Source organism: Apteryx mantelli, chromosome 17 (assembly GCF_036417845.1).
Source record: "Apteryx mantelli isolate bAptMan1 chromosome 17, bAptMan1.hap1, whole genome shotgun sequence".
NCBI lineage: Eukaryota > Metazoa > Chordata > Aves > Apterygiformes > Apterygidae > Apteryx > Apteryx mantelli.
The window spans coordinates 16726045-16741649 of record NC_089994.1 but is presented as its reverse complement, the minus strand read 5'-3'; the positions used below and the strand labels follow the sequence as shown (position 1 = coordinate 16741649).

Sequence of the window (15605 nt, the reverse complement as noted above, 5' to 3'; positions counted from 1 at the left end):
TAAACGCGCTAGAAAACAGGTAATAAATCACAACCGCTCGCAGGCAGCTGGTGTGTCAGCAACACGGCGTGTTTTGGGGGTTACCTTAGGAGGCAGCCGCATCCCCGTCCGTCGCCCCGCTCGGGTGGGCCGCGAAGGTCCGGACCCGCCGTTGGGGGAAGCGAGGCCGCGCTGGGACCCGGCCCCTCGGCTGAGGGTGACTTTAATGTCTGGAGCCCTGAAGGGGTCCCCGAGGAGGCAGGTGAGGCGGCGGGGAGGAGGGCGCGGGCTGAGCACGGGCACCGAGGGGAACGGCCCGGGGGCTCCCGGCGGGCGGAGGCCGCCAGCGAGGCCCTGGAGCGCGGCTGCCCCCCCACCGCCTCCCCCCGGGCCTGGCGGGGTCCTCGGGGGGAGCCCTGAGGGGAGCCCTGAGGTGAGGGGCCGCTGCGGGGCCGCCCGGGCGGCGGCGGCGGGGCCCAGACGGGGCTCTGAGGTGAGGGGAGCCCTGAGGTGAGGGAGCCGCTGCGGGGCCGCCCGGGCGGCGGCGGCGGGGCCCAGACGGGGCTCTGAGGTGAGGGGAGCCCTGAGGTGAGGGGCCGCTGCGGGGCCGCCCGCGCGGCGGCGGCGGGGCCCAGACGGGGCTCTGAGGTGAGGGGAGCCCTGAGGTGAGGGAGCCGCTACGGGGCCGCCCGGGCGGCGGCGGCGGGGCCCAGACGGGGCTCTGAGGTGAGGGGAACCCTGCGGTGAGGGAGCCGCTACGGGGCCGCCCGGGCCGCGGCGGGGGGGGGGCCCGGGCGGGGCCCTGAGGCACCTGCGGCGCCGGCGCCCGCGGCGCGGCCAATCCCCGGCGGGGCGCGGGCGGCGCCTGCCCGCCCCGGGGCGCCCCGCGTGAGGGAGCCGCGTCCCCAGAACGCGGCGGCGGCGGCGGCGGCTCCGGCTCCGCTCCGCGCCGCTCCATGGAGGTGGCCAACGGGGCCCTGCCCGACGGCCAGGCGGGGGGCGCCCGCGACGGCGTCGCCGCCGCCGCCGCCCCGTCGGGCAAGAAGGAGGTGAAGATCGTGATCGTCGGGGACGGCGGCTGCGGGAAGACGTCGCTGCTCATGGTGTACGCGAAGGGCGCCTTCCCCGAGGTGAGCCGGGCTCCCGCCGTGCCTCCGCGCTGGCGTTAGGGCTTTTTAGGGCTTTCCCTTTTTTAGGGCTTTTTATTGTTGTTGTTGCTTTTTCGCCCCCCGAGACACGCGAAACAGCACTGAAATCCCCCCGCCGTAACTCATGGCCGGGAGAGAGGCCCTGGGCTTTCCCCTAGCACCGGGGGTTAAGGAGGAGGGGAAGAATGAGTTTAAAGGCTGGGAGCAGGAACGGGTGAGATCTCGCAAGCGCAGGGTAAGTTTGGAAAGGACGAAACGCAAAGCTGCATGACGGGACGGGAGGGGACGGGGGTCCCTGCGGCCCTGCTCCGTTTGGCCGCCGCGGTGAAGCGCCTCGAGGTCACTGCGCCAAGAGGCCCTCGTGGTACCAGGGTTGCACAAGCATTACCGTTCAGTAACTAGAGTTATTTTTCCTGTGTTTACAGCAATATGCACCATCTGTCTTTGAGAAGTATACTACCAGTATTACAATTGGCAGCAAAGAAGTCATCCTGAATTTGTACGATACCGCAGGTAATGCTTTTTTTCACGTACTTTCAGTTTTTCCAGTTCCCAAAATAATGAACGGCAATGGCCAGTTTCTCCAAGACCCCTGGGATGGGATCGCGCTGGGGGACTGGCTTGAGACTGAACCCAAATGCAGTGCCAAGGTTTTCCAGTGGTATGAACACTGATATCATTTCAGAGAGTTGAGCAGAAACTGCCTTCGCCTGTGTAAAATGCCGTTCCTGTGAACGTGCTGAATCAGTGTGTTTATTCCAAAAGATTTCTCTGTGTCAACTTAAAACAGACTGATACTGGAAGATTGCAAAACTGGACATATTTTGATATTGTTTTTCTGCTAGCACGCTTCTGGCCTAGTATTACAGTTAAAACTATTAGAGATTTAAATACAACTTTAAAACAGGACAACAACCGTTACCAATTTAACGCATAAATGTGCCTGCCAGGGAAAAAATAGTCACTAGTCTAATGAATTTGTTGTTCTAGCCATGGATTTGTTCTTTATCCTAACAATGCAGTTTATTAGGTAAATCACATTGAATAGCATACATATCTGAAGGTATTAAAATTTAGTTCCCAGATGCATAGTGTAATATAATCAACCAAGAAAATGCTTTAATCTCCTGCCATGTGTGATCAAAAAGTAAAGGGAAAAAAAAGGCTAGTATGTGTTCAAAATAAAAAGGCCATAGTGTTAAAAGCTACTTGAAAATGCTGGTAACTTTTTTGGGTTCTTTTCAGGAACTTGTGGAATCGCTTGCATTCAACTTCATTCACAGTTTTTATCGTATTACTGAGACACAGTTGTCCAGCTGCATTTCTAAATGAACCCTAACATTGACACGCACTCCATTACAGCTCAGTGTAAATCATGTTTGTTTCAGTTCAAGTCTGTGGAGTTGTTCCAAATTTATGCCAATATAAATAAGAATGTGGTTCATACTCATTTCTAATGGTAATAAAACACATTTATCTTTTTACATACTGTATATGATATCTGAGTAGATAATTTTAAAGGTTCTTTAATATAAAAGTGAATTTTATAGCTAATTTTTACTGCAGTATAGTAAGATTCTGGGCACCCAAATCTGCTAATATTTCTTTCTGTTTCTAATGTTACTTTTCTTGACTCCAGTGATTTGGATAATCTAGCTTCTACTGAATGGCAAGGCTTCTGTGTTTGCTTTAAGACTTAAGAGAAGGGCTGAAATGTAGTTTGAGCAACCAAACAGGGATTTCCTTAATATAGTGCATTGGCACAAAGACCTTGTCACAGTGAACTTGTTGAACAAACTTCATGTTTGCTCACTGTCAGTGTGGGATTTTAGCCTGTTATATAGTTTCTGATATTTGGCTGGCTCTCATTTAAAATCCCTATGGTACAGCTTCCAACACTTGCCTTTGGAGACTCTTCCAGGCTGGATTCAGGAAGGGCTGTTGGTAGGGTAAAGCTCGACATTGTAGCTCTAAACTCTCGGGGCCCGTAGGCTTGTGAGCAAAGACCACAAGCCTGACATAAGCACCTGACTCGGTGCATCATACAGTGAGTTCAGCTCTGTGCGAGACTTACAGCCACCAGCAGCCTGGAGAACTCTCGCTGAACCCAGCGCTGATGGTTTATCTCTCCCTGTTTCCTTGTTCAGGCGTGTAACTCAGCAGAAAGCGTCTGCCCCTCTGCATTGAGTTCACAGCCACAAACACTGTCTTGGAGCAAAGCGCCTCCCTGCTGAAGAAGAGGGCAGGGGTTATTTTGTCTCTCTCACAACGCTTCAGGAAGCGGAGATGCCACTGTCGCCTAATTGGTAGAGCCCTTACCCATCAAAGAGCAATTGCCTTCCATGTCTCATCTGGAGAGCTTGAAACCCCACATATTTCACCTCCCAAAACAGTGCTGTGGCCACCAGCCTACAAGTTGCTAGAGGGTGCTGACACTCTCTCCTCCCTTCCTGTTAGTTTTCTTTTGCTTTGCATCAGACAACTCGAGGTTCTCTGGTGCCAAGAAAGGGAGACGTTGCTTTCTTGGTTAAGGCATTTGCTTGGGAGGAGGAAAGACTTGAGTTTTGGTCCTGCCCCAAAGTTGCTCACCTAGCTGTATGTTTCACAGTTGGTAATTCAAGCATTTCACCCTCTTCCTGAACCTGGAAGCTAGGCTAGAGGAAGAATTCTTCTGAACACCCATTTTTTAATCCCATCCTGTTTTTAATAAAACAAAACTGATGTTGATTTGCATAAGACTAGGACCAAGAATTGTTCTGTCTCCTCTAAGCGCAGTAGAAGACAAGGGGGACATTCTGTTCAGCAGCAAAGAGAGCTTCTGTTCCTCTGTCACTTCAGTCTGGAGAGGGACATGCAGTAATGGGATTCGTGTTTCACTACACTGACTTGCTGCTGTTGTATCATGCGACAGAGGCTCATTAGATTACTCTCAGCTGGGTAATGATGCTCTGGGGTGGCTGCTGTGTATAGCAGCAATTATGGCTTAAAGAGGAGAACAAGCAAGCGTACAACAGCTTACTAATAGCAGTGCGGTGGTTTAGCAGTATAGTATATTGGCTATATTTCGTGAATTTTCTTCTGACTTACTGAACTGCTTGAGTTGTTCTTGCTCTTCTATAAAAATCTAAGACAGCTTTACCTTTGTATATTGCTTCTCAGTCTGAAAAGTCCCCAAATCATTCATATTGTCCTAAAATCATTAAAATGAGATGAAAAAGAAATAAAAGCATTTCTGAGGTGAACGGCTCCAGCTAACTGTCATGCTGCAGTGTAGGGGAGGAGAAAACAAGTATGTTCTTCTGAAAAGCGTCACTGGATCTTCATCATCCACCCACAGCAGAAAGAGTTTGGTATCTTTAGGATCTTGCCAAGAGCAACAGTAAATAGAGCTGCATGTACTTCAGTATCATGGGAAGATAAAGGACAGGTTCAGCTCTGTGGCTGGTAAACCTGTAGTTTGATGGGATTCTTTGTACTCTGTCGTCACGTTTGAGACTGAGCTCATCCTGCTTGCTTAGGGAGAAGGACACAAACACGGTGACTATAGAATCAAGTATTTCAATCTGTAGAAGATTTTTTTTCTTGGCAAATGTTTTGGTAACAACTGAAGTTAATGAACTAACCCCAAATATGCTAGAATAATAGCTTTTTTGAGAGACTTGTATGATGCCACTCTAATCTTCCTCAGAGACACCTCTGGCTGTTGCAGGAAGTTGGTGCTATATATACGCAATCTATAAAGACTTTGCAATATCAATTATCTTGTCTGCAAACTGCAGCTGCTTATTCAATTAAAAATTTCCATTTCTCACTGTGCTTGACAGAGACAAAGGAATTGCAAGGTAAATTAACTTTGTAATTGTTTACATACTAAAGGAACAGTCTGATAATGTTGATGCTTTAGCTGCAAATCAGACATGAGGGTTAACTTCTGCTAGGTGCAAGACTTTCTTAGAACAAAGAAAAAATAGATTGAGCGGGGGAAGGCTGCGGAGGAAGTAATGCCTAATCATTGCGGGCTCTCGCCCTGGCTGGCAGGAAATGCACTTGAAGCCTCCAGCAGGGTCCTTCAGGTCCAGAATGACAGATGCACTACAGTGTGAAGCCTTAAGAGAAATCCGAAAGGGGCTATATGCAAGAGTAGCTTTTTGTAATTTTGAAAGAGAGAGGGAGGGCCTGAGGAAGAAAAAATACTCGCTTTTTAACTGAAACATGCCCCTGCTCCTCTCACCTCCCAAGCGTCCTCTTCTACTAGTTTTATTCCTGCCAGGAAGAAAATAAGTTTCACAAATTTTTCTAAACAGAGTAGCACAAAAGCTTAACTGCCAAGCTAGCAACAACCGTGGTATTCTCTAGAGTCTGCAGAATAACAAACTAAAGAGAATTTAGTGCATTTATCCTTTTATCTGCTCTCCACTACATGATTACATGCTGGTTTTAAATACTGAGTGTACTGTATTTAAGACAACATATTGACATATATAGGAAGTGGTTGGCTGGTCTGGACTAGGTGACAGGATATTACAGTCTTCCTTCTGTCCTGGCAGTTGGTGGCAATGGACAGTGCTGCTGTAAGTTAGAGAGCAGCACTCGCTGGGAGACTCCTAGACTGCCACTGGTTAGTTTTGAATATATTGTTTACCCTCTCCTGTGAATGGCAATCTTGTAGAAGGGAAAGCATTTAGTTACAAACATGTTTAGATTTGTTTAAAAAATAAATAAATAAATAAAGCGACCATTTCATATGTTAGATTTTTTTTCCTGAGATACACAGGGAAGAACTTTTAAAGCCAGAAAGAGAATGGTTTATTGTATAACAAAATGAATTTGTGGAACTCTGTGATCAGTTATTAAACAGGAATGTAGCAGGATTGCATCTGTAAATTGCTTTGTCTCTTTTTGCTTTTGCTGGAAGGGCACAGACTCAGCTCTGCCAGGTAGACTGCTTTTCTTTGGGAAAGTTGGAACCAAAAATTAGCCATTAGACTGACCTCAACAACTTAGCATACTGAACATCCCTGGCCCCAGCATGCCTTAGGCAGCATCTGTTCAAACAGGAGACATCTTAATAAACTAGAAATCGTGACTGGTTTCTTACCTTCGTTCTGCTGTGGATAGGTGAAGATTGGTTCGGCATCCTCATTGCCACCACTCCACTGTGTTTTTAGAATGGTCTCAGCTACTGGCTCCCTTCACATCATTTGTACAAGTGACCCTTCAAAACAGGCCCTGGGCCTGCTCTCCTCCTTCCTAACTAATTCCATCCAGCACTCTACCTTCTTCTCCATAAGGATTAATTGCATTGAAAGTAATTGTTCTACTTTAAAAGGTTTGCAAGAACAAAAATCGGATATATCCGCGTGCTGGAGGGGGCTGTTGTGTGTGCTCAGGGGATTATCTGCCCTGTCTTTGGAAGGGCTCTCTCCTGCGCTATGCTTTCTTTTTCCTTTAAAGATGTTTCCACAGCTCAGAGAGGTCCACTGGGTTGTTGTCTCTGGCCTTTCCCTACCTTGACAGCGTGTCAGGCCTGGGGGCTTTTTTTCATAACTTTACGATGTGGTATTTTACGTGTTATAATACACATACCTATGCAACACTGGTCAGTCCTGGGGGGTTTGCCACAGGCCTGGTGCAATGCACTGGAAGATGGGACCTACAGCACCAGCACTTCAGCATCCCCTCATGTCCACCTTAGGCCTTCACGCAGGCCTAAGGCAGGCCTTAGGAGAACTGCCAGAAACACCACCTATGATTAGGAGTACAAGAGAGAGAAAAAGCCACTAATTAATTAGGTCTAGAAGGAAGATGTTCTCCATTGCCCCCAGAGAAGCATGAAAAACTGGACAAACCCTGGTTGCCTAGGCTGAGTAGGGCAAGGCAACAGTTATCCCTCAGTCTGCTAGACGGGGAGACGGATGCCTGCACAAAAACTCAGAGGCCGTGCATGAAGCAGTGCCGTGGTGGGAGGACTTTACTACCTTCCCAGTGACCCAGAGTGCCTGAAGAGATTTAAATGTCCCCACACAGCTGTTGTCCCCACACTGCAAGCAGCTGCTGAGGTCCTTTACAGCCTGAGCACTGGACTGGCTGTTACTTCCTCTGGTCGGAGGTTTGGTGGAGGGGAGAGGAAGAGCACATGCAAACATGCATGTGAAATGGAGACCTGTGGTTTCACTTCTTCCTCCTGTCCTCAGCCGTAGCTTGAGGTCTCACCCCTTCTTCAGGCTCAAGTGCAGTGACGGTGATGTGAGTGTGTGATCTTGCAAAGAATTAGGGAATTTCAGGTGAATTCAGCTGGACAGGGAAAGTCTCAAAAAAAAAGAAAAAAAAAGCCAAGGTTTCTTGTGCTACAATGAACTGAGAGAAGCCAGAGGAGAGTTACAGGTATGCTCAGACATGGCTGTATGTTTGCCCGATTCTTTCACAGGATGCTTTGTAACTGGGGAAAGAAAACAAAAAAAAGTGCTTGAAGGAACACACGCTCAGGGGTTTTGCATGTACATTCAGTAACCACTTAGGTTCAGCCCTGGTCCTTCATTTTAAAACTCTTCTACTAGAAGACCTAAATCTGTGCCAAATAAACTCTGGCCACAGACTGAGCAACTTTATAGAAAAAAAAAGTCTCCCAGGTGCTTTTTTGCATTTCATCAGCAGTGCTTAAGGAGAGGCTGTGAAAGGAAACGTTTTCAATAAGGTTCTTGGAAGAGAGCTGTTGATGTTCAGACACTTACAACCTGATCTGGATCCTGTTACACCCACAACAACTGAAGAACTGTAGTTTAAACTCTTAAAGAATAGCTTCCTCTCCTTCCAAGTGAAAGCTGCAATTATCTCACCACAGTACAAGTTAAACAATGTACCATCTAACCTTGCCGCTGTGGTCTCTGCATTTTACCTTGTCCTGTGCTCTGTGTTTGACATTTCAAACATGAAGGAAGCATTTGCATTTTACAGAGCAGTACTTTCTCATGCATTTATTTTCTCAGTTTACTTCAAAGTCTTAACTGCAAAGCTGATTTTGAAGATGAAGGTGCAGTTCACTGGGGCAATCATATCTGTATTTTTTGGCTTACAACACAGCACATCTGTGTCACAAAGACACTTCTGTCATCCTACCCAGGAGAGCGTGGTTATAGCAGTATGTTCTGACTTCAGGCAAGCTCGTGTGGGTTATTCAAATGGGATGCTCCTCTCTGCCTCTCAAACTGCCAGCAGTAACTTGGAGGATTTGATAACTTGATTTTACAAGCTACCTTTTTAGCGGCTCAGAGGCATGAATTTGAAAGGGAAAAAAGTATCCAGCACATAACACTGGGGAAATAAGTAGAAAAAAAAGTTTGGCACCTGATGCATTTAATGTATTTAGAGGATTATCTCAGCAACAAAACGGTAAATCAGTTGCAAACAAGTAGATGGATTTGGGAGAATAAGAATGGCTAAACAGTACAGTCTTTGCTCTGAATGTTTATACAACGTGCATAATTTTGTCAATTGTCTATTATTTTTGGATTAAGCCTTGAGGGATCAATCCTTCTTTGTTCTGTATGTCACCCATGGAACGTGCTGCTCTTATGGGAGCTCAAATACAGTGAGTGGTCCAAACTTAAAATTCCTTTTTTACAAACATCTCAGGCAAACTAAGAAATGGCTTATCCAGCAGGGATTGCCTTGTAATAATCTGTCTCTCAATCCATGGTTTAAAATAAGAGGGATGACAAAGTAGTGTGGAGAGTTGCTGGGCATCTTCAGAAGTAACTTGAGACAAGCATGTTGGCTAGAGTAACGAGTATGTGACTTAGAACAGAGCTGGGTACCAAGATAAGGAATAGTTGATATAAAGTTGGAGAGAATGTTTACATTTTTAACATCCCTTCATTTGATTTGCCAATGCAAATATTTAAGATGTGTAACTTCTGTAGGGCAGGGAGCTGGCAGAATAACAGCCCAGTATATATAGTGCGGTGATCAGGCAAAGGACTAACATTCCCAATGCTCATTTTGGAAATACAGTGTGTCACAGAGACATACCTGATTCCCAGGGCAGCATTTAAGTGGTAAACAGATCTTCTACTCTCTGTTTAAATGGTGGTTTCTTCCTTAATAATGTCTCTGAAAAACATCTCAAATGAAAAAGATTTGTTTTCTGATCTGCCAGCCATCTCTGGTAGTTGCTGGGTTTCTTGAACTTGCCCTCTCAAAAGCGAGACACCTTCAGAGCCCAGCGTTGTGATGACTGCTAAGTCAGGTACAGCAAGGAAAGGGGAAGAGTACAGGACTGAAGCAAATTCGCTTCTTGTCTGATCATGTGCTGCAATATTGCTAATCAGAACTCAGAATAATCCCATGCTTTCCCAGAATTCAGCAGCAGCCCTAAGACCTGCTGAGAAGTCCTGCTTCAAAGATCAGTTAAGGCTGGTTCATGTTGCTGTGTGTCTTGTAAAATCAGCTGCTTGCTGCTAGTAGAACGTGGGCACAGAGGGCGCAGGTGCTGAAGGAACAGCACGCTAATCGCGGCTTCCTCTCAGCTCGCAGGGCTAGGAAATGCAAGGCTGCCACTTAGCTTTCTTACTTCAGCATTCGTGTCCAGCAGATAGTGTTTTTTCTCTTCACAACACTGCACGTGCAAATACATCTGGGGGAATGAAGCCACTGCCAAACTGCAAACATTTTAATCAATGACTATCAAATTCCTCTTGCTGATTATACTTGTGAGCAACAACTTGGCAATCAGTGATTAAAACTGCTTCTAAATACTTAATAGCTGGACAAAGCATCCTTTTTATTAAAACTTCCTAAGGAAACATTTTGTATTCAAAAGCATCAGCTTTGTCACTGAAGAGGAATCTCCTGCATTTAAGGGAGGGAATTTTACAAAAATGGAAATGTTTCAGTCTGTGCAATTAGAGTAATTCCTGTTCTTGAGATCAAGTATTTATCTTTACGTGTTCCTATCATATTGTCTGTCAAGGACAGATTTCTTTCATCCAAAACTTTCTCTGTGTTTCAGGGCAGGAGGACTACGATCGGCTACGACCACTTTCTTACCAGAACACAAATGTAGTGTTAATTTGCTATGATGTCATGAATCCCACTAGCTATGATAACGTAGTAGTTAAGGTAAGAGGTTTTCATAACTGCTTTAAACTTTTATATGAATTAAATGTGTCAAATGTATGACAAGGTGTCAGAATCAAAAAGCTGATGGCTTTTAGTAGTCCTGTACCCAAGGCTTATAAATGCCCAGACCATTCATCGTGCATTGAGCTATGGGTCACAGTCCTTAGACTTGGGACTCGCCTCTCGAAGGCTCACAAGTGCTCAGAATTGGGGGTTGGCTCTGCACTACACTAAAAGGATCACAAACCAAGCGTGAAATCACTGTTTCATCTATAGCAATGTCACAAAACCAAGACTGCATACAAATATTTTAAATTTAAGTCTACTTCCATTATATACATATTTAGATACATTTAAGAGATACATAAGCACCCACTGTCTGTAATAGGATTTCTGCTGAGCCCTTGTAATGCTCCAAAGCAGAACTTGGGGTTCCTGTATATAGCACCAGCAAAACAAAACAAGACTCGGTCCAGATTCTGTTCTTACGTGTGACTTCAGAGGTGTTCTTCCGAATTTAAACAGCTTTTAAGTAAGCGCTTTGTCATAGTGGCATACGCTGCCTATGCTTTTATAAAGCAACTGACTTCTGTTAGGACTTTTGAATGTTTCTGTAAATTCACACATTTTGTGCCCTAGCGCTAGAATAAGGACTTTCAAAACTCTGAAATTGCAGTGCATATTAAGTGCTAACTCTGTTCCTTGACTTTATTGTTTTGATTTCTGAAAAAAGGATGTAAAAGTTTTGTTTTTCTACTATCAGTGGTATCCTGAAGTGAGTCACTTCTGCCACGGTGCCCCTCTCGTACTGATCGGCTGCAAGACAGACCTCCGGAAAGACAAAGAACAGTTGCGTAAGCTCCGGGCCTCTCAGCAGGAGCCTATTACTTACAACCAGGTAAATACAACTGCATTTAAAGTGTCTGTCTTCTGTGCAAGAGACGAAGCACACTTATTTTAGTGGCATCATTGCTAACAAGTTGCAAACACAGATATTCCAAAATCAGGTGAACACAATGTCCAGATTATAAGTTATTGACAGTCAGCACTAACAGGGGTTTCTGCAAGTCCTTTTTGAAAGTGGCCAGATCACTGCCCATTTTTCATACTAAAGTAAAGAGAAATTTGATGAGCGTTTTGCATATCTTGGGGGGTCTGAAAGGACACTACTAACTAAACCTAGTATCAAGACTGAGATTTTCCTTCCAGCCTAAGGAGAGCAGCAAGTGTTGGTCATTTGTGTCTCTCTCTTCTAGGCTCATTACATCTCATTCTTGTTTCCTTTCACAGCTGGGTTATTACTGTTATGAATTTGTAGGCCCCAACAAGTTTGTCAGGCTCCCTCCATAATTCTTGTTACAATGCATTGCTTCCATCACTGATACTTTGATCAGGGTTGTGAGAAAGACTGGAGACACTAGGATACATGTTACTGTATTAAAAATATTGACTGTTCTAGAAAAAATGTGTTTCACAAACCATATTTAAAAATAAATCCTTTCAAGGACAATAGCAAAAACATCTGTAAGGCTTTTCTAACATAGGAAACCTTTCTCTGAAGTCTCTAAACTAATCTGAAGTAATAAGATACTGCATATTATCAAGTGTTTTCAATTTAAGCATTACAAAGCACTGAGCCTCACAACTAGTATTACATGACGGGCATAGCTGTCCTAGGTACAGGAGCAACATTAGTCAGCAGTGGAACAGCTCATCCCGTGTCACACAAGACCTTTCTGCTCTGATCTCCCACCTCCCTGCTTTTTACTTTTACTACAGAGTCATCCTTCACCTCTCATCTCAGGGTTTTTGAACTATTCTAGACGCAAGCCTGGGAAACAAGGTTAACTGCACAAAGACCTTGAATGAATCACTTATTTTTCTAAACACCGTGAAAAGGAACTGCTGCTGCCTCACCACTAAACCATTCTAGGACTTCTTTTTCTTCTTTGTGCACAAGAAGAGATGCCTGTCCAATTGCTTCATGAACATCTGCAGATTGTCTCTCATTTGCATTAATAACTCCCTTCATCACTCTTGCACTTGAGATACAGGGCAAGTCTGCTGAGGCCTCACATCTGGCGCTGTTACTGCCTCAGAGTGGCCTGATTCCCCCTCCATCCCCCAAGCAGCTCATCACACAAATGCTCACATAAGAGAGGGGAAGCTCATGAGCGTAAGCCTGAAGGAGAGAAGGTGAAGTGAAGCTAACACTTGTGGCAGGCAGCAGCAAGCATGCAGTTAAATTCCATGGCCCATATGACATACAGTCTTGGTCTCCCATGCAAGTCCTCCCACTTCTCCCCCCCGACACACACCTTAAATATACGCTACCTCAGTCTTTTACAGCTCATGGCATCTTGAGTCGCACAACATGATGTTCCTGATGCTAGGCACAGAGGAGCTGAACAGTAGCTTGCAAACGACTAGAAGGAGACATATTTTGCTTAAATATGCTGAAGAAAAACCCCCCTATAGAAGTCCGAGTGCTCAAGTGACCCCACTTCCAGGGCTTATAATGAATAAACGCAGTTTGTGAGCTGTGCATTGCAGACCTGAAACACACGCCAAGGCGTGATCACAAGCACTCAAAACGGGGGCTGACACTGCGTGACAATAAAAGGATCACAAACAAAGTAAGAAATCACTTTGTTTTGCCTGTAGTGATTTCACACAACCAGGATTGCATGCAAGTGCTTTAGATTCTAGGCTGTTTCCATCACACACATTTGGGTAAGGTTTAGAGACGTGCAGGCACCCATTTGTGTATTAGGATTTCTGCGGAGCCAGTGATGCTCCAAAGCAGAAGTTAAGGTTCCTGTACGTAGCACCAGCAAAACAAACACGGACGTTGGTCCAGATTCTGATCTTGTACATGACACTCATTGCTGGAGCTTGCAAACTCCAGAAGGTAACATCACATACTAATTGTGGTCAGGGCCATGTGCTGAAAAAACACCCTATTTGGATATCTTAATTCTCACTTGATCTATCACAGCATTTCTTTTAAAGGAACTTAACACTGAGACTGTACGCTATCAGCAGTCTGCAGCTTAGAGCCTCTAATGCACTGAACTCCTGGGCCAGCTTCTAGATCAACTTAGGAGGGAAAAAAAAAAGTTTCTTTACCAGTGACTCACAATTTATTAGAAGTACCACTTACGCCTTAGCACTATATCAGAAGCAGCAGCTTCTTTCTTCCCCATCTCACCTTCCTTCCCCTCCCAAACTTCAGGTTTACATCTTCTCTTTCCTTTTATTCTTTCCAGGGTGAAACAGCTTGTCAGCAGATTAATGCAGAAGTTTATCTGGAGTGCTCAGCAAAATGTCGTGAAAACGTAGAAAATGTTTTTAAAGAAGCAACAACCATTGCACTAAATGCCATGAAAAAAGCCAAACGCCAAAAGAAACGGACAGTGTGTTCAATGCTATGATCTGGACTGCAAATGAGCATTGCAGCCAAGTGATTCACATTTTAGCAACAGTATAACTTTAAAGACCTTTCCCCCCCCCCCCCATTACATGTTTTTATTCCTACAGTGATTTTTAAGTTTTAACTTTTTAATATTTTTGCACTTTCGTTGAACTGCTCTCATATAATTTTCAAAGCTCTTTATCGAAGTTAACTGGTGGCACATACCTTTGTCCATCTGGCTTTTGCTCCTAACCATAAACAACCACCAATGAGTTCTTGGATCCACTGTAAACTGCATTGAACAGTGACTGCTGCTATCTGACTTGATTAGTTTTTTCTCTGGAAATTAGTTGTGGTACATTTTGGCCACAATTTATTGCCTTGGTAACTAAATTTAAGCAGAAAAGCTAGAAAGGCCACTTCTCTCAGAAGAACTGATGTTACAGCAGCACATTTAGAGAGGACAGGAATTAATTTGAAAATATTGATATAAACTTAGTTTACTCAATGACAGTGAACTGAGTTAGCCTGAAGCTGTCCCCTAGACTGCACAGGCAAAGCATCCACTCCTTTATCATTGCACCAGCTTTGCAGAGCTGCTCCTTTAGGGGACTCCTTGCAAGGCCTGTTGCCATAACAGAAAGCGTTACTCATCATTGGATATATACCAGTTGCTCCAATTCAGAAGTGGAGTATCGTGGGAAATATTTAGTCTACAGCACTGAAGGTCAGAAACACTTGAAGCAGCTACTCCGTGCAATATAAAGTCAGTTTTACAATAAACTCCTGCAATTTATTTAATACATGACAGATGCAAATGTGGGTGCATGCTAGGGGCAGAGAAGTACTTAGCAGGACAACCCCTGCTCATTAGCTGATGAAATGATCTCTACTGCTGTGAAATAAATTCTCCCTTTGTGATGAAGGTGTCAGTTGTCTGTTGAAGGACATCATTGGTTTCTCCCACTGAACAACCTAGTACCTGTGCCTCAAATCTCAGTTCTTTTGCACATCATCATACAGTAAGATCTCAGATTTCAGGAGCAATTGCTAGTTTGAACTAAACCTGTGAGGGGGGAGGAGAAGTTTCCGCAGTATAGGTGGTGGTAGTGAAAGTTTTCTGCATAAGTCAAATGACTGCCCATGCTAAGCGAGAATACACAGGACTCATAGTGGTAAAAAGGCACAATCTTGCCAAGAAGTTTGAGCAGTGCATGCCAGGATTTTTACTACTAGACCAAACACCTGCATGTATAGGCAGGTAACTGTAGGTCATATGGGTTAAGAGCAACTTTGTCCTCTGCTGGTGACCAGCTGGTGAAAAACCCTGCTTTGGAGCGAGCCATCATTCTTGTTTTACATGTGGGATAAACAGATCTTCATCCTTGAAATCTTTTTTTTTCCCCAACTTGTTCCAAGTTAAAGTTTGTGAATCCCTGTGAGCTTAAAATGGAAAATGAAAACAAAATATACGATGACAGACTACTAGTCTGTGCACCTCTGATGACTATAGGAAAACCTCCATTTCAGGAATTGTGCCCTTTCTCCATGGGAAGACATTTGTCACTAAAAGATAACAGAACCCTATGTCACCTTACCCAGCACGTAATTGAAACACATATTAACAGAAAGTTACTGCACTTGCACTCAGTTCTATGGCTGGAATCTTTCCTTGGTTCTATAACCTGAGTCTCTCATACTGCAGAATCCAAATTACTTCCCATGCGCAGAGCTACCTCACCCCTGCAGCACCAGTTCCACTGTTGGGATCCAGCAGGTTCCAGCATTGCTCTCAGAATAAAGAGTTTACATTTCATAAATGGAGAGTTCCAAAAAAACCTCATAGTGTGTGCAAAAGTCAAGCGTTAATGCAGAAAGATACAGCCCAGCTAGTGTGAAACTTGTTCAAAATATGCAAATTGAAATTTATTGTTCATGCCCACAGG

At 44.8% G+C, this 15605-nt stretch overlaps 1 protein-coding gene across 1 annotated transcript; it reads left to right on the top strand.

Annotated features, from left to right (window-relative positions):
- Positions 1-935: 935 nt before the first annotated feature.
- On the top strand, positions 936-14580 carry RHOF (ras homolog family member F, filopodia associated). Its single transcript, XM_013956182.2, has 5 exons — positions 936-1109; positions 1553-1640; positions 10135-10244; positions 11008-11142; positions 13514-14580. Exons 1-5 carry the CDS (start codon positions 936-938, stop codon positions 13676-13678), a joined length of 672 nt encoding a protein of 223 aa, XP_013811636.2. The 3' UTR covers positions 13679-14580.
- The last annotated feature ends 1025 nt before the right edge of the window (positions 14581-15605 follow it).